The 21483-nt window shown below is 38.6% G+C and overlaps 1 protein-coding gene across 3 annotated transcripts in view; it reads right to left on the bottom strand.

Annotated features, from left to right (window-relative positions):
• Window positions 1-21483, bottom strand: part of L3mbtl4 (L3MBTL histone methyl-lysine binding protein 4) — a 326421-nt gene that overhangs the window by 190802 nt on the left and 114136 nt on the right. For all 3 annotated transcript variants that reach the window (XM_048806537.1, XM_048806538.1, XM_015482542.2), the window contains one exon: window positions 2461-2575. In XM_048806537.1, the coding sequence (XP_048662494.1) occupies window positions 2461-2575 (115 nt within the window). The remainder of the gene's footprint in view (window positions 1-2460; window positions 2576-21483) is intronic.

Consider the following 21483-nt stretch of genomic DNA (forward strand, 5'->3'; position numbering starts at 1 on the left):
GAGCTCAAAATAATGCAAGGCATTGAGGAGGCAGAGTGGAAGTCAGAGAGGATTCTGGAGAAATTAAAGAATCAGCAGGCCTTGGTGACTGGCTGCCCATGTGGGTAGTGGAAGGGCAAAAAGAAAGTGAAGTCTCCACATGATTTTTTAGTAAGAAAAAGGAAGTTAGGGTAGGAACTAGAGTAAAAAGAGAAAAATCTGGGGTGGAGATGGAGTTCAAATTTAATGCTGAAACTTCAGCATTCAGGCCGAGAAGCCAGGAGAGCAGCTTGAGAAAGGAGCAGGTGGTGGGTGAGGTAGGGTGAAGAGAGCTGCTCCTATACCTGCATTGCTGGCCCATCACTGTTACAGCTGAAATTGTTTCTAGTTGAAAAAGTCATGAGTGAGGAATAGATGTGAGGTGAGCAATATTGGGGAGGACGGTCAACATAAAATGAGAACCATCTTCCTGGAATGCTGGGGTATGAAATCTAGAAAACAAAAATGTAGGGCCAGAGAAAATTAAAAGGCTCCTTCTCAGACCTGACATCCCCCAAGGGTGCTGATCAGTGTCTTGTCTGCCATTCTTTGTAAGGAGAGCCTCCACTTGCCAATACATTGTCATTTCCATAAAAGCATGCATCTTACTGATGCTGTAGATTTTAAGGAGCCCAGCACAATGTGAGACTGTCAAATTAGTCAGGGATTCCTCTCATTTTGACAGAAGTTGGGGGATTCTCTCACAGATGACATGGGTGCTTCAAGGTCTAAGGTTCAAGCTCATTAGGCTGGCTCAACATAAGACACCTCATTAACACACTTCAAGCCAGCTCCATTCCAAGATGTCGAGGGAGGGAAGCAGAAGGAGGAAGAGAGCAAAACAAACCCAAGAATGGAGAACACTTGCACAAGTGTCTGGAACTAGTTATTAGTCATGTCAGCCTAATCGGATCAGAGGACTCCTTCAGACAAAAGAACAAGGGATTTTGGTTGGAAGCTCATTAGAATTTAGAGTGTTTAATTTCCTCCTTAACTTTAAGTGGATAGAAAGGCAGAAATAAAGAATATGCCAATAAAATAGAGGTTTTAAAAACCTTTAAAATCAAAAAAGTCTGAAATTGCTGAAATCTAAAATATTTTAGGATGTTTTTCCCTAAAATTATTTGTAATATATTCTATAAAATAAAATTAAGAAGAATGTTTAAAAAAACAAATCTGGCTTGAACTAAAAGCAATGACCAGACGGATTTAGAGATGGTGGCTGAATTCTCCAAACTAAAATAAAGAAAATAGTTTCCTTTGGAAAACATCATCAAAATAATTTCCTTGTAAGTATTACTTTTCATTTACATAACGCATGTCCTTTGAGGCCTGAGAATAATTAGAATTCGATGTAGCTAGTTGCTCTCATTATATCAAAGAAGACATTTGGTATTTGTTTTTTAGGGATTGGCTAGCTTCACTAAGCATAATCTGCTCTAGTGCCATCCATTTCCCTGCAAATTCTATGATTTTGTCATTTTTTAGTGCTGCGTAATACTCCATGGTGTATAAATGCCACATTTTTTTTATCCATTCATCTATTGAAGGGCATCTGGGTTGGTTCCACAGTCTAGCAGTTGTGAATTGTGCTGCTATGAACATCGATGTAGCAGTATCCCTGTAGTACGCTCTTTTAAGGTCTTCAGGGAAAAGTCCAAGAAGGGCAATAGCTGGGTCAAATGGTGGTTCCATTCCCAGCTTTCCCAGAAATCTCCATACTGCTTTCCAGATTGGCCGCACCAGTTTGCAGTCCCACCAGCAATGTACAAGAAACAGATACATGAGGTGGGATGGAAAGGGAGAGAAAAGGGAAATTGCATGGTAATGGAGGGAGACCCTCATTGTTATACAAAATTACATATAAGAGGTTGTGAGGGGAATGGGAAAATAAACAAGGAGAGATATGAATTACAGTGGATGGGGTAGAGAGAGAAGATGGGAGGGGAGGGAGGGGGGATGGTAGAGGATAGGAAAGGTAGCAGAATACAACAGTTACTAATAGGGCATTATGTAAAAATGTGGATGTGTAACCGATGCGATTCTGCAATCTGTATTTGGGGTAAAATTGGGAGTTCATAACCAACTTGAATCTAATGTATGAAATATGATATGTCAAGAGCTTTATAATGTTTTGAACAACCAATAAAAAAAATTAAAAAATAAAAAAATAAAAAATAAATAAAAAATAAATAAATAAAAAAAAAGAAAAAAAAGAAAAAAAAAGAATTCGATGTAGCTGTAGCAATGATTAATTCACTTATCTTTATTTAGCTTTCAAATGTCTGCAATGACAGGACTAAGATGTGAGGTGAGCAATGTTGGGGAGGGCGGTCAACATAAAATGAGAACCATCTTCCTGGAATGCTGGGGTATGAAATCAAGAAAGGCTGGAATTCAAAATCACAATTCAAAACCAACAATGAAAAGCAAAATACTTACGATGTGGCACTTCCAGTGGATGTCCTGTTACATCACACCAGCCAATGGGGTGAATGTCAGGGCTGTCTGCCTCCTGCCAATAGTCATACTTATGGTCCCAACCATCAAAGTGAACCTGTTGACATGATTTTTAATAATTAATATTTTACTTAGTATTTTAGTATTCATGTATTAATACTTTTTAATATTTTTAGTTGTAGATGGATATAATACCTTTATTTTATTTATTTATTTTTCAGTGGTGCTGCAGATCAAACCCAGTACCTTACAAGTGCCAGGTACACACTTTACCACTGAGCTACAATCCCGGTACCTTCCTGTATTATTTTAAAACAAATGTCTGAAGCTGATAATGAAATTTTATTAATTGCACCTTGCACCTGAAACAATATTTAAAATGTGCTATCTCATAGCCTTCTGATTTAGCCAACAAATGATGTTGTAACAATTCCTCAAAGAAATTAAAGAGGTTGAGAAGTAAAATATTTGTCAGAGATACATTAGAATTAACAAACAAATCACATACTGCTGTTGAAGTGACACTTCCTATCCTGAGCAACTGTCCTGTCGGCCACTGGAAGCCATGTCACCATTGTAACAATAACAGTCACCAAATGGAGACCAGTGCAAGACTTATACTGATAGGAAAGGTGTGGATTAAATTATAAGGAAGCAATAATTTCCTAAGTCCTCACAAATAAGGAGAGACTCGGTGAAACAATGGAGGCAAGAGAGGAGATAAAATCTGTTACTGGGATAGATGGATTTTAACAGCTATCTAGATAACTACTAAAGGACAAAACGCAAAGTGTCAGGAAATCTTCTGAGGCAGGAAATGCAGGCAGCAATCTGCTTGGTAGGGCTCCAAAAAGGCTCCTTTATCACTGCTTTGTATATATGGGCCAAACATACACACACAACTCACATGTGTACAAGCCTAAGAATAATTAAAATAGAGTCCAATTTATGAAATAAAAATCAAATACTTCTTTAATATAACAAATACTATGTTCATCAAGTTTCATATTTGAATGGAAAAGTCCATTTTTGTGTGTAAATAAGAATGAAAAGACTTCATTATTATAGAACACTACTTATTCTCTTATATTTTCTAGTTTTAATTACCAATTAAATTAAGAATCTATTCTTTTCAATGCCAAAAGAACTGCATAATGTTTTGAAAATCATAGTTTGAATAAATAAAATCATATTTTGAATAAATACTATCACTATATAAATCAATGGGAATATAAATCTACTATGCTGAACACGGGATCAAAAAAAAGCAAAACTGTATATATTGGGTCTTAATATTTTCCTGAAGATTCATCTTTCAAAGAAAGTACTTGTCAAAGTGTGGCACCTAGGTCAGCAGCCTCAGCATTATCTAGACATGCATTAGCAATGCAGATTCCTGAGGCGGGCGTGACTTCAATCCTTCCAAATCAGAAACTCCACACACAGAGTGCAATGCAGGGCTGGTGAAGTTGCAGAAGCCTAGAGAACTGGATAAGGAACTACAAGAAGGGCCCTCAAACATATGAGGGTTGTTCACAAGACCCTGGTTTAAAGGCTGCACTGCACATATAAGAAGGCACTTCTGTGTGGCCAACAAGAATAGCTGATATAGACCTGACAGTGAAATCAAGACAGTATGAATCACAATCTGCTGGGAGAAGAGAGACTAGAGTGGAAAGACCTCAGTGATATCTTGAAAATGTGACCAAAATACCCCAAAGGACTCAAATTGAAGGGAAAGAACCATGTCCTAGAGTAAGAGCTACTCTAAATCATCAAACCCTATAGAGGAGTAAAATCAAGCCTCAGTAAGATTAAGAATGACTAGCAATTAACTGTCTGATGGACCAACTGTACCCTCTTTAAAAGGTAAATAAATGTCCCCACTGTATACTACTTCATTCATAATGTCCAACATACAATAAAATCATTAGACATATAAATAAGCAGGTTAATGTGAACCACAGTCAATTTTTTAAGGAAGTAGTAAACAGAAACAGAGCCAGAGATGACCCAGATGCTGTAATTAGTAGACAAGGACTTTAAAGTTGCTTTTAAAATACGTTAAAGAACTTCAACACAAAGTTCTTAGTGAACAAATAGAGAATCTCAGCAGAGAAATGGAAACTACAAAAGAGAAACAAATGGAAATTCTAGAATTGAAAAGCAAAATGTCTGAAATTAAAAGATGCTGGATGGCTATAACATCAGATTAGAAATAGTAGCAAAATAGGTGGATGACCATGAAGACAGACTTAGAAACCATTGACCCGAAGAACAGTTAACAAATACAAGAGTTCAATAGTGAATAAAGCCGCAGGCACTTGTGAGAAAATATCAACTCTGGAAGCCAGAAATAAAGTACAGGGAAAAGATACAGCGGGAATAATCATCAAACTATCCAAACGCAGAAAGAATGATGGTCACAATCTAATTTGGCCAAAAACACCAATTTATAAGTTTAAAAAGAATGGGAAAACCCATGCATAATAAATACAAATGACATCCAAACCAGGTAAATTATAGTGAAAGATAAGAATCTTAAAAGCAAACTTGGCCAACTTTATCAGGAACAGTGGAGGCAGAATCAATGAAATGACATTTGTCAGTCCGTGATTTAAATGCTACAAAAATAGTTTTCTAAAATAATCAAAAGAAAACTTTAGATAAACCAAAACAGAAAAACAATCACCTTGATTTGCATTCCCTTTAGTTTGAAATGGGTGATTCATATGGAAACTAATCCACGGAAATAAATGAAATGACAAATGTGTGGGGAAATGCGCAAGGCTAACTCAGCATTCTAATTGTAATTAACTGATCCAGTACATAACAGAATAAGGAAGGAAAAAATCTAGTCATATCCCTGGATAGAAAATACTTGACAAAGTTTAATATACAATGACAAACATTCTCAGCAAACTATAAATAGGGGTGGAGTTCCCTCAGTTGACAAAGCAAGGGCATCTATGAGAGACTTACAGTTAATATTGAACTCAATGATATTTTTATTGAATGCTTTTCCCAAAAAATCAGCAATGAGGCAAATTTATCTTTTCTTACCATGCTTACTCAACAATGTAAAACTCAAAAGATCAAAACCTTAAGATACAATTATCATGAAAATGGGATAGTCAAGGATTGATCAGCACACAGAAAGCATTACTCATACAAGAAAAAATTAAGTGGTGGCACATGCCTGTAATCCCAGCAGCTAGAAAGGCTAAGACAAGAAAATCCTGAGTTCAAAGCCAGGCTAGGCAACTGCAAGGCACCAAGAGACTCAGTGAGACCCTGTCTCTAAATAAAATACAAAATACGGCTGGGGATGTGGCTCAGTGGTCGAGTGTCCCTGAGTTCAATCCCTTAGTACCAAAAAAAAAAAAAAAAGGAGAAGAATAAATTAACGAATTCAGTATTTTATCAGAATTAGAAACTCCTGTTTTATTTTTAATCATCAGCTTAAAAAAAAAGAAAAGAAAAAGCAAGCCACAGACACTAGCAATCAATTTATTGGTAAAATGATGACTAAAAGTGCAATTGAAAGTGAGCAAAAGGTTAAATAGATGCTTCCAAATTTCACAAATGATTAAGCAAAAACAAACAAACAAACTTCAACATTCTTCTCAGAGAACATAAAAGGCAACATTTCTGCATACCCACCAAAATGACTTCAGTGACTGACATCATCAGTTACTCGTGTGGCTGTGGATCTCCTAGAACACTTATCAGTGGTAGAAAGGGTATAAAAGTATATAATCACCTTGGAAAATGAACAAGACAGGCCAAACCTGGAGAAGTCATGCCCATGCATTTCAGCTACTGTGCTGGACCTGTGAAACTTACTATTTTGGTTTTAGGTCTAAAACCAAAAAAGTAAAATAATAATATCTTTCTCAAAGTTTCCCTGAGAGCAGATGCAATGTATTTTATGGATTATTAATCAACATGCATTCTTATAATCATTAAGAAATATTCAGTTATCTTTTCAAGACTATACATAATTACTTATGATAATACTCCTCCTAATCCACTGGTGTGACACCCCTTTCACCTGCAAGGCTGCCTTAACTTGAAAAAACAATCTGCACCCATATGCATACTTCTGAAAGAGATTTTCATTATTTGGGGAATTCATATTTCTGAAATAAAAATACAATTTAAGAAATTCTAACCAGATGCTCAAGTTAATAGAGGAGATTGACATTTGAAGGATATTTATTTATAAAGAGTCCTTTGTACAGGAAAGAACCATTTTGAAAACCAAATCAAATCCAGCATCATATTTCATATATTTATGATTTTTCACATATTTGGGATTGTGTGAAGTAAATACACAGATCTTTCTTGCTCCAGTTTTGATAAACTAGAAAACAAAGGTCAGATCACTGAATCAAACACCATTTCAAGTGCCCATCTTTAAAGACAGTAATGCTTTCTGGTGGTATTAACATCATATATGTTAGTTTTCAATGAACGGAAAATGACTTGGAGATTCAAGAATTCAATTGGCATGTGAAAAACAAGGACTAACTCCTTAGTATAAATCCAAAGCTGTCAATCTGACACTTCCTTTCTGCTTTGCCTGATCATGACCACTGGGAGTTGCCCTTGTCTCCTTGAGGTTTGCCCTTTGGCCTCAATCACCTCTGATGCCTGCATGGATTTCAGCACTGCAGCTCACACAGGGTAAGGGCTCAAAACCCCTCATCTGAATAAGATGTGGGAGAGTAACCGTATCCTCTTGTTTGGGCATTTGGAAGATAGAACAGTTAATAATTTAGGAATGCTGAGGCAAAATGTAATTGTCACAGTTTTGTTAATCTAAGTGATTATTACTTGTTTTTGCCTGTTAAATGGTTTTTAATTTTTAATTTCCACTTTAACAGGCCTATTGAATATGTATGTTGTGTTGTCAGAGTCTTTAAATCTATTGTAAATGCTATAGTGAAAAAATTATAAGCATGGAGTTAATGTATTTAGATACAACCTCTATTGTATCTGAACTCTTCCATCTTTAATTTAATACATTTTCAGTTAACTAAATTGAGCCTTAACTTTCATTCTAGGGAGAAAATTTGTTTTAACATGCAATCTTGAGATCTATTACTCATATCTGTTGGTGCTAATAAGATAATGATTCAACTTCTTTCCTGTGATGCAGGGCTGTGGGCTCTGTGAGGGATGGCAATAAGCACCACAGTAGAACCAAGGCCAGAATGCTTGTGCCCTGCCTTCATAGAACACCAACACAATTCAAGAGTGAAAGTGCAGCTATGGCAGGTGAGGTGCTTTGATTTTGTGTACACAGTTGTAATGTGTATATAACATATATAGCTACAAAATGCACATAATATATAATATGTAAATCTTCTCATTTAATGTCCAGAGTAAGTTATTTTAATATATGATGAACAGGAGAGGTTAAGAGGCTTAGCAAGATCACATGGCCATGGCAAATGGTAAAACCAGACTTAAGCTAATAGTTTTCTGAGAACATGCATACATTGTAAGGATATTTGGAGCTATTGTTGAAATATCTTACAGCAGTTAAGTTAGATTTTTAAAAACAAAAACAAGGTGTTCTCATAATACAAATAATATGATGCTAAATAATACAGGGATGCAGTCCAGAACTACTTGCCCTTTTGGGCATTGAACATAACCTGCACACTGAGCTTTGCTGCTCATGTGTCTATCCAGGCAAGGCATAGGGCAAAGGATTGTGAAGGAAAAGTATGTATCTACTCTTAAAAATTTTTATTCTTGCTTATTTTTTCATGAGGCTACTGAGAAATGCAAGGATTTAAATATATGCCCACCATTTCCAAGTCATCAGGACTTCAACACCCTCACTCTGCCCCAGGCCTCCTGCAAAGCCACCTGTCCCTGTGTTCCTTCCTCACCACTACTTCCACTCCCTCCGTAAATCATTTAAATTATTTCAATTCCCTCTCCCCTCCCTGCTAACCTCTTCCCAAACCTATTCACTCTTTCACAAATTCATTACTTCCATCTTCCTTCTAGTCCATTCCCCTAAGTATTACAGGAAAAAACAATTTTTAAGCACTAAATTAGACAATGAATAGTTTTCACTATAGTTATTCTAAACTTCTTTTTAGCTTTCAAGGCCATTTCCCAAATTCTTCATATTTCTTAGTGCAGTGGTTTTCTTTTTTTTTTTTTCAGAGAACAGTATCTGCTTTATTGTGCTGCACATTGGGTATGTGCCAATTTATTTATTTTTATTGGTTGTTCAAAACATTACAAAGCTCTTGACATATCATATTTCATGCATTAGATTCAAGTTGGTTATGAACTCCCAATTTTACCCCAAATACAGATTGCAGAATCACATCGGTTACACATCCACATTTTTACATAATGCCCTATTAGTAACTGTTGTATTCTGCTACCTTTCCTATCCTCTACTATCCCCCCTCCCTCCCCTCCCATCTTCTCTCTCTACCCCATCTACTGTAATTCATTTCTCTCCTTGTTTATTTTCCCATTCCCCTCACAACCTCTTATATGTAATTTTGTATAACAATGAGAGTCTCCCTCCATTACCATGCAATTTCCCTTTTCTCTCACTTTCCCTCCCACCTCATGTCTCTGTTTAATGTTAATCTTTTCTTCCTGCTCTTCCTCCCTGCTCTGTTCTTAGTTGCTCTCATTATATCAAAGAAGACATTTGGTATTTGTTTTTTAGGGATTGGCTAGCTTCACTAAGCATAATCTGCTCTAGTGCCATCCATTTCCCTGCAAATTCCATGATTTTGTCATTTTTTAGTGCTGCGTAATGCTCCATGGTGTATAAATGCCACATTTTTTTTTTATCCATTCATCTATTGAAGGGCATCTGGGTTGGTTCCACAGTCTAGCAATTGTGAATTGTGCTGCTATGAACATCGATGTGGCAGTATCCCTGTAGTACGCTCTTTTAAGGTCTTCAGGGAATAGTCCGAGAAGGGCAATAGCTGGGTCAAATGGTGGTTCTATTCCCAGCTTTCCCAGGAATCTCCATACTGCTTTCCAAATTGGCCGCACCAATTTGCAGTCCCACCAGCAATGTGCAAGAGTACCCTTTTCCCCNGAAGGGGGAATAAGAAAATTGAAAAGAAATGAAAAGACAAATGAAAAAAAATAGAAAATAAAGAAAGGAAGAAAAATTTTTTTTAAATAATAAAGATAATAAAAAATTAAAATTAAAATTTAAAGAAATAATACTAATAATAATAAAATAAAAAAATTTTAAAAAAATTAAAAACATTAAAAAAAAGTTAAAGAACAACAACACCAACAAAAAATGAAAATGTAAGAAAAAGAAAAAAATAATAATAATAATAAATGCAGTCATAGAGTTCGATTAACTTCTCTTCCAGTAGGTGGAGCTGTGCCCACTGGGCCAAGCTTCTCCTCTCAATAGGCGGGAACCATTCACTGTGCAGCAGCTCTTTGTCCCAGACTGGGCGGGTCTCCAATCCTGAGTGCCTAGGGCCTTCTCTTGTGTTTCCTCAAGCCAGGCCCTGCTCACCTGTGACGCTCACCACAATACTGGCTACACGCCAGGTCTGCTGCTCCTGGGAGCCCTGTTTTCATGAAGCCTGGGCACACTCTCCCTGTTTGCCTCCCTCAGACCCTAAGTTTGTAGAGCTTGGGGCTGAGAACCCCCGCGAATTTGCTTGCCCTCCAGTAGCCACGCCCCCGGTAGCTGGTGCAAGAGACCTCAGTTGTCAGCACTGGTGGGAGTGGTAGCCGGGAGTTCCGTGCCCGGAGTTCCGCACCGTGAGTCCCGCGCCACTCCTGATTCCCTCGGTCTGGCTATGGAGCTCACAGGAGAGCTGGGAGGGGCTCTTAAGGTTTCCCCGCTGTGTGGAGAGAGATGGCTAGGGGATTTACACACCTGTCGCGCTGGTTTCAATGAAGTTATCTCCTCTGCCCGTGACGTCAGTTCTCTGCCAAGGTGGTATCCCGTTCCGTGCGGGCGGGGCTGTTCGCAGTGGGGGGGGGGGGGAGCTGTTCACCCGAGGGGAGGGGAGGGGGGGTCGTTTGCAGCGCCGAACCGCCGGGGGCGGTTTACAGAGCCGGGCCGGCAGGGGCTCGTGCAGGCAGTGGCTGTTTGAACGTTCACCGCCAGGCTAGCAGCGGCCTTTCGGAGGCGGCCCGCGGGACTGGGCCCCTGCACCTCGTGGCCGAGACAAACTGACACTTCCAATAAACTTACTAATTCCCGGCAGGTCTCCTTTCAGCGGAATTTTGCTAGAAGTTTCTCAGCTGGTAGCATGTAGGTGTTTTAATGGGTCTCTCTGATCCCGTTACTGTGGAAGTATTGAAAGTGCTGCCTCCTCGCCGGCCGCCATGTTGGGTCCCAGTGCAGTGGTTTTCAAAATTTAGTTAAGGAGAGTATCAACATCTCCTCAAAACCTTCAACATTTTCAAGTATCATCATGGCAACCACAGAGCGGTTAATCCACGGCACTGGCTATCAAACCCACAGTTCTATTTAAAGCAATCAAGAATGACAACTTTTTTTTTTTTAAGTCATAGCCCCTTCCCCCCCCCCATCTTTGAAAGACAACAAACAAGAAAAACAGGTTGGAGGCCTGCTGCACAGGACATGCAATTCCAGATGTCTCCATTTGTGACAAGTGAATCTACACAAGTTTCCATTTTTCCATTTCTATGGTTACAGTTATAACAAACACAATTAGTTTTCCCCAAAGGATGTGTTTTCCCCAGGAGATTCCCATAAGAAATGAAAATGCCAAGTTTCTAATAGAATCCCCAGGGTTTTAGTTCTTGTTAAGAAATCTTTAAGTACTTCATCAGAGTTAAGCAGAACAGCCACATTTGGTGATCCATGGCAACACGTCTGTTGTTAACTTCTCAGGAAGAAAAACCTCCCTCAATAGCAGTGTGAGGACAAATAACCTTAAAACCAGTTTATGATTATAACTAACATAAATATTTTCATAAGCTCTGCCACAGAGTTTATAAAATAGTCTGAAGCACTGGAGCAGCAAAGTGAACACTAACACCAACACTGCACCTGCCCTGTTCATTAGGGGCCGCTTCCTCCACCATCATTCACTATGCTACTGCTGCTCCTTCTGCTCAGGCCACAGGTCTTGTGGTGGAAATGATTTCAATGTGCTCTCAACTTGTCCTGAGATTCTGAACTTCCTCTCTGGATCTATCTATGTGTTTATATTCCACCAACTCAAAAAGGATCTGAGCTGTTTATTATAGAAGAAGATAGGACTTCTATGAAGAATGGTGAGACACGAGGACTGTGAAAGGAAAAAACGGTGGTCATATCTAGAGGGAACACATAATTTATTGTCCAAATAGATGTTTCTGAAAGTGAAAGGGAGCATTGCTAATAATTAGACAATTCCAGCAATTGGATTCGTTCCAACAATTAGATGAAGTTAGGACCCTCCAGGAAAGCTAGGAGTGATGATGACTCTAGGGAGTCTACGCCCAAGATTGCTGTAAATAAACATTCAATTCCCAGTAAACCAAAGGCACAATTCCCATTATCATGTGAAAAACTATACTATGGTTAATTGAAATTTGCAAAAATTTCCCCTGACAAGAATTAATTATACATTTATATTCAAAGCACTAATCTGCAATGGAGAATATGATATAGCACATGGATAATGATTTATATAATTACATAATATGTTTATGGGTAATATCAGCAAAATAGAAATATACATACAAATATGCTTAGGAACAGAATGTATCATGAGCACTCTTTCTAAAATGCTTGAAGTCATAAGTAGGTGACCTATTTTTCCTTTACAAATAGCTCACCTAATTAATTTACCAATTTTACCATCAACAAGTTCTAAATTGATAATTTCCATGAGTTTCTGATCCTTTAAAAATGTATTTTGCCATGAATTACATATGTCCAAGTATTTTGACTATTATTTGAGGACAGAAACTCTAACTTCTAGTCTTTGTCTCCAGGATCAGGCCGAATCTGGAGCACACTTGTTGAAGCATTTTAACTTTCTATTTGTTCAACAAATGAAGAAATCAGCGCGTGTATGGCCATTCAAATTAGGCAAACATTACCAAAAAAATACATCAAAGGTCCCACTGAATTTTAATCCATATCTCCCTATTCATTTATTCTATAGATCTATCTTTTGAACTACCAACATTTTTTCAAGAAATATGATATTCTAAAATGCATGAAAGTGCCTGAGATCCTTTTAAACCATTTATTCTTCTAGAATACAAAAGTAGACACAAGCTCCTCTTGGTTAGAATGACTAATACACAGTGGATAAATAGGAATTTGGGTCTAACTAGAATTATGACCAAGCTGATTGAGGGAATGGATGAAGAGAAAGAAAAGTGCACATGCGAAGAGGCAAGGAGAAATAAGAGAGCTTCACCCACATCTCACACCACAAGAACCCCACAGAAACCCCAGACACTGCAGAACGAGCCCATGTTTAGAGTCCTAGGGATAAACATGATAAAAATGAGCTAAACTGAGTACAAGCAAATCCCTCTGCAGAAGGGAAAATGTGTGAGTGTGTGGGGGGTCCTTAGGACAATGCCTCATCATGAAATTTGTATAATTATATTTTGTGCTCTGTGTGTGAGACACTGATAACACTAAAAACAAAGTTTTCAATATAGGTAAACTAGTTCATCTGTTGCTGGATGAGAAATACGGGGAAAGAAATAGGGTTCTGAATTTATTTGGTCTGGTTTATTTTGTTGCTCAAGGGTATATATAATGAATTCCATGTGATCATATTAAATTGAAGTTCCCACAAGAAACTCAAGTGAAAATGTCCAGTAGACAAATGAAAATTCATACCTAGATCTCACCTGATATGGAAAGGCACAGATGCAGGTGTGGCAAGGGCACACCTGCAGAGGGAAGGAGTGAGGCCTGGACAGAGAAGCACGCAGCGCGAGACACGAGATCCTAGACTCTGCCCCTAGACTCCAACTGTGCCAAGGAAACACTTTTTCAGATGAAATCAAAGGTCTTTAATCTCTGGTTTCCAGTTGGGTTCTAGCCAATGAGAATTATCAACAGGACTTAGGAGGGCGAGAGAAGAGAGGGATTGGGAATTGATCCCAGGCCCCTCCTCTGCAGGACCGCAAGTTGGCAGCAGCTTCGTTCCCACCAGTGGCCACAGCTCCTGCCTCTTTCTCCAGCAGTTCAGTTTGCTCCTCCTTTTCCCAGCCCCACTCTTCACTGGCTTCTTCCCATTCTGCCCAAAATGTTGTCAACAGCCCTTTATTAAACTCTGTATGCCCTCTATTTCATGCAGAATCCTGACTGATACATAAGTCTGCAAAAAAATCCTGAGGAATTCTATTAAAAAGTCGCACAGGAGTAAGAAGCAATAATAAACTTAAAAAAAAGATGGAAAATCAAGAGAGGATAGTAAAGCAGCAGTGGGGGGGGGGGCTATTTTAAAATGGAGGTACGGTCAGCTATGCTGAAGCCATATGAAAGAGACAGGAGAAATCACACTGCCTACAACAGCAAAGTGACATGAAAGTTTTACTGACTCAGTTAGAAAAGTGAATAAGTGGTAAGAATGGCCACAAATGAAAAACACTCTTAACAACCTTGATGATAAAAATAGTGGGAAGGATGTATGTAGGATAGCAGAAACCACCACATGTTAATGGAAGATCCTGCCTGGAGGGAATGAAGATGGGGTTGAAGAGATGGGGCAGGAATGGGACAAACAAGAAAACAAGTTTCAGGAAGAAGTGTCAGCTTTGTCTGAGGCACAGAAGACAAATTGAGTCCAGTAAAGCTAGAGGCCCAAAAAATGAGGCATAATACAAGGTGGCTCCCAGTTTCTCAGGCAAATAGGAGATAAGGTGTCCTGTGTTGAGGTAAAGGGTAGTCCCAGAACAGAAAGGCAAGTAGGGAGGTGTGGACAGCAGACTGTGCCCTGCTCTGAGTAACTCTATGATATAAAGAACCAGCAGTTTTCAGGCTGGGCCTAAACCTGAGTGACTCCATTTTATAAAGCACTCATTTGCCATAAGTTACTCTACTTTGAGTTTACGTGCTGAGGTGGAATGACTCTGTACTGTGTACAAGTAAACAACCACCACCTGCCTGGCACAACCATAAGGCACAAACTGATAAATAAATTCATCATGCTCCTAAGAATGATCAACTGTGAACTTATTTAATTAACTGGAAGCACATGGATGCCTGGGAGCATCAAACACATACTGGAAAAACCAGGCCCATGAGTTTGTCAAACACACCGACATAGAATGAAGCAATCCCCTCACTCAAGGCCCATGAAAGAAGGGGCACTCCAAAACTGGACCTGGCAGCATCCTGACCCCTCTGCCTGGTCACTTCTTGCCATGATCCTTGCCCAAGAAAATTGCCACAATAAGGAACCTCCAAAATCTCTGTCCTCAGGCTTCAGCAGAGTGTTGTTTCTCCTGCCCACGATGATCACACAAGTCCCACCCCAAGCTGACATCTCAAGCTGACACTGTAAGTTCACACACTGTGAAACTGCCTCCATATGGACCTTGGCTTAGAACAAGTTCCTGTGCTTAGACAGGTCTGCACCCTGAACAATTCTTCTGGTGGGTTCATAATCTTATCTAACCATCTATAGCTACTGCATTCTTATCTGTTTTCTGTCTTTGCACTTAGTTCAGCCTCCTGAACCCCTGTGGCTTCCTTGGCCCTTTCTTAGCCTTTCTGTGACATACGTATTTGTTTAGAGTGTGATGCTTGATTTAGTGTTAGAGATTTTTGAAATTAAGACTGGAATAAAAGAACTTGCGATTGCTTACACATATAGGTGAATTGCCACTGATGAAAGTGGTGCAGCCTGTGAATTTATTGTTATTCATTAAATTCTGACATTGTGGAAAGACACAAACATGTTTGGCCTATCTTAATGGCACAGCTAGCTCTCAACAGCAGGGCAAATTACAAATCAGCCAAGGCACTCTTCTTTTAGTTGGTGAATAAAGGTCCAGAAGGCCACACAGAGATGTGGCACTGAGGGAGTGGAAAGAGCAGCAGACAGTGTGCTAGTTATGCACTTTCAGTTTGCTCTATACAGGAACAGGCTGGGGTGGCCAACAGAGCTGGGGGCTGGGCAGAGGTAAACAGGGGAATCTGGGGTCTATATGAGGCTGTAGAGCAAGGGAGGCAGCTGAAAGAGCTAAACAGGAGGCTGTGCTCAGAAATGTGATTTCAGAATCTGAAATCTTAAAGATGGAGCTGTCATGTGTGATGCCAAGACCTTTGATAAGATGGGGACAGGTGTCAGAGGCAGGATGATGTCTATGAACTTGGCCTCAACAGTTTGTTGCCTTCTCTGCTCTTCTCTGAGTGGAAACAAGGTCTGTTTAGGAAACTGTATTATCTTCTATTCATACTCAGGGTAGATTCTTCTGAGATCTAGCTGCTTGGTTTTAGCAAATATATTTCAGGTGTCATTTTTTAATGTTTTGTTTAGCCTCTTTTACTAAAACAAATTTGTACATCACTACAACATTATTCAATTCAAAGCTTTTCATCTAAAAAAGTCAAATAATAGATGGAGACCTTGGCTCTATTTCAACAATAAAATCTATGTCTACGTTCCATTTACATAGTGATTATATTGATGTCCTGTGAAGTACACTAGGTCATTAAAATAAATACATGTTGCTCCTAAGTAACAAGGGGATTGAGCTTAGAACTGAGTTATAGATTTAAAATTCTGCACAAATTGCTCATGTTTACATGTACTATACCCTCTGAAACAGGTAATTTATCCATTTGACTGCAAGGGCCTTCCATTTTTCTTCATGTACAGTTGAGTAATTACCTCAACCAGAACAAAGTGTTTGGAAATGGATTAAATTTCTAGAGAAAATAATGTTCAATCCAGTAAATAATTTTAAGCAAGGCAAGAGAATGAATGTTTGTAATTAAAATGTTGGTTTATGTTTGCTTACATTTTTTCATAACTCAATGTCAGAAGGCTAAATTATTTTCAATTAAATTATACTTTCTTCCCATAGAGCTCTTGGTACAGAAGAGAAAAAGCAAACCAAGAAACCCATTTACATCCTGGCTTCTGCTCTCAAAAATGTTGCATCCATGAGAACTAAACATAAAGTAAATTAAAATTATCAGACACAGGCCTATTCACTAAACATAAAGTAAATTAAAATTATCAGACACAGGCCTATTCACTTTGGCACATATGTTCCTAAATATTTCACATCTACCAATTCATTCTCTGCCTTTCTTCCACTTTTCTGCCTTGGAATTCCTGCTCCTAAAGTGTGAAGTCAGAAATTACTGCCCATTGCAAAGATCATACACAAGCCCCCATCAATCTCCACTGGTATTGATAAGTAGCTGTTTTTGTTTCCAATTATATGGATAATTATTATAAATATATTTTAATCTTGTTTATATACATAAAGTTATAGGCCTGGTATAATACAATTAAAAGTTTAATTCAAAAGACAAGATAGAAATGTTCAGTAGCTACATACAAAAAATACTCAATTATCACCAATAATCAGGGAAAGAAAACCAATAGCACAATGAGATATCAACTCACCCAGGTGAGAATTGCTATTATCAAAAAGAATAAAGATAACAAGTGCCAGCAAGGATGTGGTAAAAAGGGAATCTCTGCACACAACTGATGGGAATGTAAATTATCACAGCCACTATGGAAAACTGTATGGGGTCCCTCAGAAAAATCAAAACCAGAACTATATATAACCCAGCAGTCCCACTACTAGTATATATATATCCAAAGGGCATGGGATCAGCATGTGAAAGAGACATCTGCAGCCCAAGTTCATTCCTACACTATTCACAATAGCGAAGACTTGGCAACAAGTATCCATCGAGTGATGAATGGATTAAGAGAGTGCAGAACATATGCATAGTGGAATACCATTTAGCCATAAAAATGAAACCCTGTAATTCAGGACAACATAGTGGAACTGAAGATCCATCATGTTAAATGAAAAAAGCTAGTCATAGAAGGACAAATACCACATTATCTCACTCACATGGAATGTAAAAATGTTGACCTCACAGAAGTTGAGAGTAGAATGGTGTTTACCAGGGGATGGGGAGGGTACAGTGGGAGAAGGATGGGGAGAGGTTGATCAAGTCAGCATTAGGCAGGAGTCAAGAAGTTCTGGAGTGCTGTTGCGCAGCAGAGTGACTATAGATAACAATGTACTATACATTACATAAAGCCAGAAGAAAGGACTCTGAAAGTTCTCACAATAAAGAAATAATTTTTGAGGAGTTGGATGTTTAGCCTTAGTTAAACATTACACATGTATTAAAACATGACACAGTACCCCATTAATAAGTATAATTTGTATGTGTTGATTAAAAAATAAATTCATCTTTTAAAGAAAGTCTAATCACCCATTAATAATTTAACTCTGCAATTCATATTTTAGGGAATTCTGCTTCTGGATAGGATGTTAAATCGACCAATTAGAAGTATTAGAACTCCAAAATCTCTTTGAAACTAATTAAAAAACTGTAAAACCATATTTTATAACAATTATGAATGTCAAGAAGTCTGAATGATCTGACTTGTGGGGAAGGAGAGTGCTTTCCCATGTGAGCAGAGAGATGGGCTGTGACCTCTGCCTCAGGGGCACTTGCTAAATTTGTGCCTGAGAAGCCGGGAATCAGCTCCTGCTGGAGTTGTCACAGACAGCTGTGTGGCTGGTGAGACATGACACTCTGAGTTGTGGAGGAAGCCCAGACGCTGAGTGCTGTGGATAAGTTGGAGGAAGCAGGGGTGCAGAAGCCCAGGGGAAGGTCAGGTACCCCAGAGATACCTCTACCCTCTCCTGGTCCTGGGAACACGAGCTGGAGGGCCTGGGATGCATAACAGAAATATTATCTCTCAAAGCATCTGAAACCAAAGAAGTACTAAAACTAAACCTGCACCTGCCCCAGATCGGCCCAGTTCTTAACTGGATCAAACTGCATTAGTTTCTCAGGTCTGTTCTAACAAATTATTGCAAACTTGATGGGTTAAATAAGAAAAATGTATTCTTTCACAGTTTCAGGGGCCAAATGTTTGAAAGCAAGAGTATGGCAAGACTGTATGCTCTTGAAAAATTCTAGAAAAAAAAAATAGTTTCTTGTCTTTTCCAGCATCCTGTGGCAGGAGGTATTCCTTGGCTTGGAGCCACGTCACTCAGTCTCTGCCTCCATTCTCCCTGTGCCCTTCTCCTGGTGTCAAGTCTTCTCTTATCATTGGATTTAGAGTGCACGTGTGTAATCCAGGATAATCTCATCTCAGGATCCTTAACTAAATTATACCTTCCCAATCACAGGATCCGGGGGTAAAGAGGTGGACTCATTATAGTCCTTAGAACAAGCTGCCTAACATAAGAAAAGTCATGATCCTTTCTGGGAGGAAACAGTATCTACTTCGGTCCCTATGGTTCTCTCATACACAATATCCAGCACACATGAAAAAATATGAAACGTGCAAAGAAAAGAGATAATGAGATCTGTAATCAAGAGAAAGCACGGCTGATAGAGGCAAAACAAATGACTCAGATGTGGAAGTTAGCAGGAAAGGCTGTTCATTATTCTACATGTGCTTAAAAATGGGGTGTGTGTGTGGATAAATTGTATGAAAAGACAGAGAAATTTAACAGAAAAATGGACTACTTATAAAAGAAACGAATGGATATTCCAGAATTAGAAATTCCACATCTGACAATGACAATTAATTGAAGGGATTCTTAACAGCAGACTGGAAACAGCAGAAGAAAGAGCTGGTGACGTAAAGAACAAGAAGGACAAAGGAAAAAAAAATTATCTGAATGAAAGCACAAAAAAATGGACAAAAAATAGAACAGGTTTCACAAGACCTGTTTTAAAGAGAGCACAGGACATATGCATAGTGGAATACCATTTAGCCATAAAAATGAAACCCTGTCATTCAGAACAACATAGAAGATCATCATGTTAAATGAAATAACGTAGTCATAGATGGACAAGTAAGTACCACATGATCTCACTCATACGTAGAATGTAAAAATGTTGATCTCATAGAACTCACAGAAGTTGAGAGTAAAAAGGTGGTTACCAGAGGCTGGGGAGGGGAGAGCAGGGGAGAAAGCAGGGAAGTATGAGGAGTATGAGAACTCAAAAATGTCTTAGAAACTAATTAAAAATCTGTAAAACCATATTTTAGAACAATTATAAATGTGTAACCATTATCTCATAAGCAAAAGAGACAGAAAATGAGCAGAATCAATGTTTGAAGTGGTAAAAGCCAACAATTTCAAAATTCACAATGAACATCAACTCACATATTTAAGAACTCAAATCAATTCCAAATATGAAGAATGAGAGAGAGGGGATGGTGGGAAGAGAGATGTCCACATAGCACATTCAAGGTGGACTGCTAAAATTAAGGACACAGGGATTGCAAGACAAAATGAAAAGCAAGACTCAACTACATCTGGTTTATAAATGCTTAAACAGACAGGTTGAAAATAAAAGTGTTGTGCCACAGTTGCTAGCTGTGATAAGACATTTAGAATTTATAGGTAGACTTCTAAACAATCATTCACTTATTTATTCAACCAATATTAGTTATATATTTATGTTTGGGACTATTTTAGACACTAGGAAAATATAAATGAACAAAACAGGGGGAAATTTTTTTGAAGCTTAAATTCTACTAAGGATAATTAGATATTATCAAATAAGTGTATTTTTAGCATAATAAAACGTAACAAAAAGCTGGAAAAATTAGTACTGTGGTAAAACACTTGTCTAAAATGTGTGAGGCCCTGAATTCAATCCCCAACACCAGAGAGGGAAAGTTTGAAAAAAAAGTAGAGCAGAATTAGGGGGAGTAGGAGTTTAGGAATAGAACGTTGTTGAAGTTTAAAATAAAGTGGGAACAGTAGCCTTAAAGGTGGTAACAGAATTAGACATGGATTTATGGGGAAGAATACCATAGGCAAAGAGAACACAAAACAGCCAGTGCAAAGATCCTGAGGCACAGAGCAAGCACTAGAAAGAGTAGTAAGAGCTACAGTCCGAGAGATGACACTGGTAGGCTGTGTCTATGGACTTCAATTTTACTCTTGGGAGAAACAGAGAGGCACTAGAGGGTTTTGTACAGAAAAGTAGCACTTGTTCTTTACAAGAATCAATCTGGCTGCTGCTTGAGGCTCCTGGGGGCAATGAGTGGTGGTTGGAAGCTGGAAAACCAACAAGGGAGTACTATAATGACTGACGATGGTGGTCAGGACCAAAGTGGAATGAAGGGAAATGGGGAGCAAGTAGCCTGCTTCTGAACACATTCCAAGGTCTATGTCCACAGGCTGCTGATGAATGTGAGTATTCAATGTTACAGAAAGAGAAGAGTCAAAGATGACACCACACCTTTGTCCTGAGCAATGGGTAGAATGGAATGGCCAATGCCTGAGACAGAGAAAACAATTCAGAGACAAGATGAGGCGCTCAAGTTGTGGACAACTCAGCTTTGAGATTTCCATTAGGCATCAAATAGGCATGTCAAGTAGGGAGAGTGACAAGGAGTTTGCAGTTCATCAGCACACAGGTGACATTTAAAGACCTGCCATTTGATGCAATCACAAAGGGAGTGAATATAGTTGAAGAAAAAAGAGAATCATTGACAAGCCCTGGTTGGGGAGATGAGGTGAAATCAATAAAAATCAATAAATGGAGTCTGAGAGGAGCTTTCAGTGAAGGAGCAGAAAACCTAAGAGCATGTTGTGCCCTGAAAGCCACATGAAGAATGTGTTAGCAGAAGTAGTGACAAGTCTTTCAAAGAGATTTCTTTTAGATAGAAGCAGAAAAATGAATGGAAAGGTGGAGTGAGGAAATGGTTTTACAGATGTCAGAAATAACACCATACTTGTTGGTTGATGGAAATTACCCTGGAAAGAGAAATCAGATGACAGAGGAAAGAGGGGTAAGTTGTG

The sequence above is a fragment of the Marmota marmota genome, unplaced genomic scaffold (genome assembly GCF_001458135.2).
Source record: "Marmota marmota marmota unplaced genomic scaffold, marMar, whole genome shotgun sequence".
NCBI lineage: Eukaryota > Metazoa > Chordata > Mammalia > Rodentia > Sciuridae > Marmota > Marmota marmota.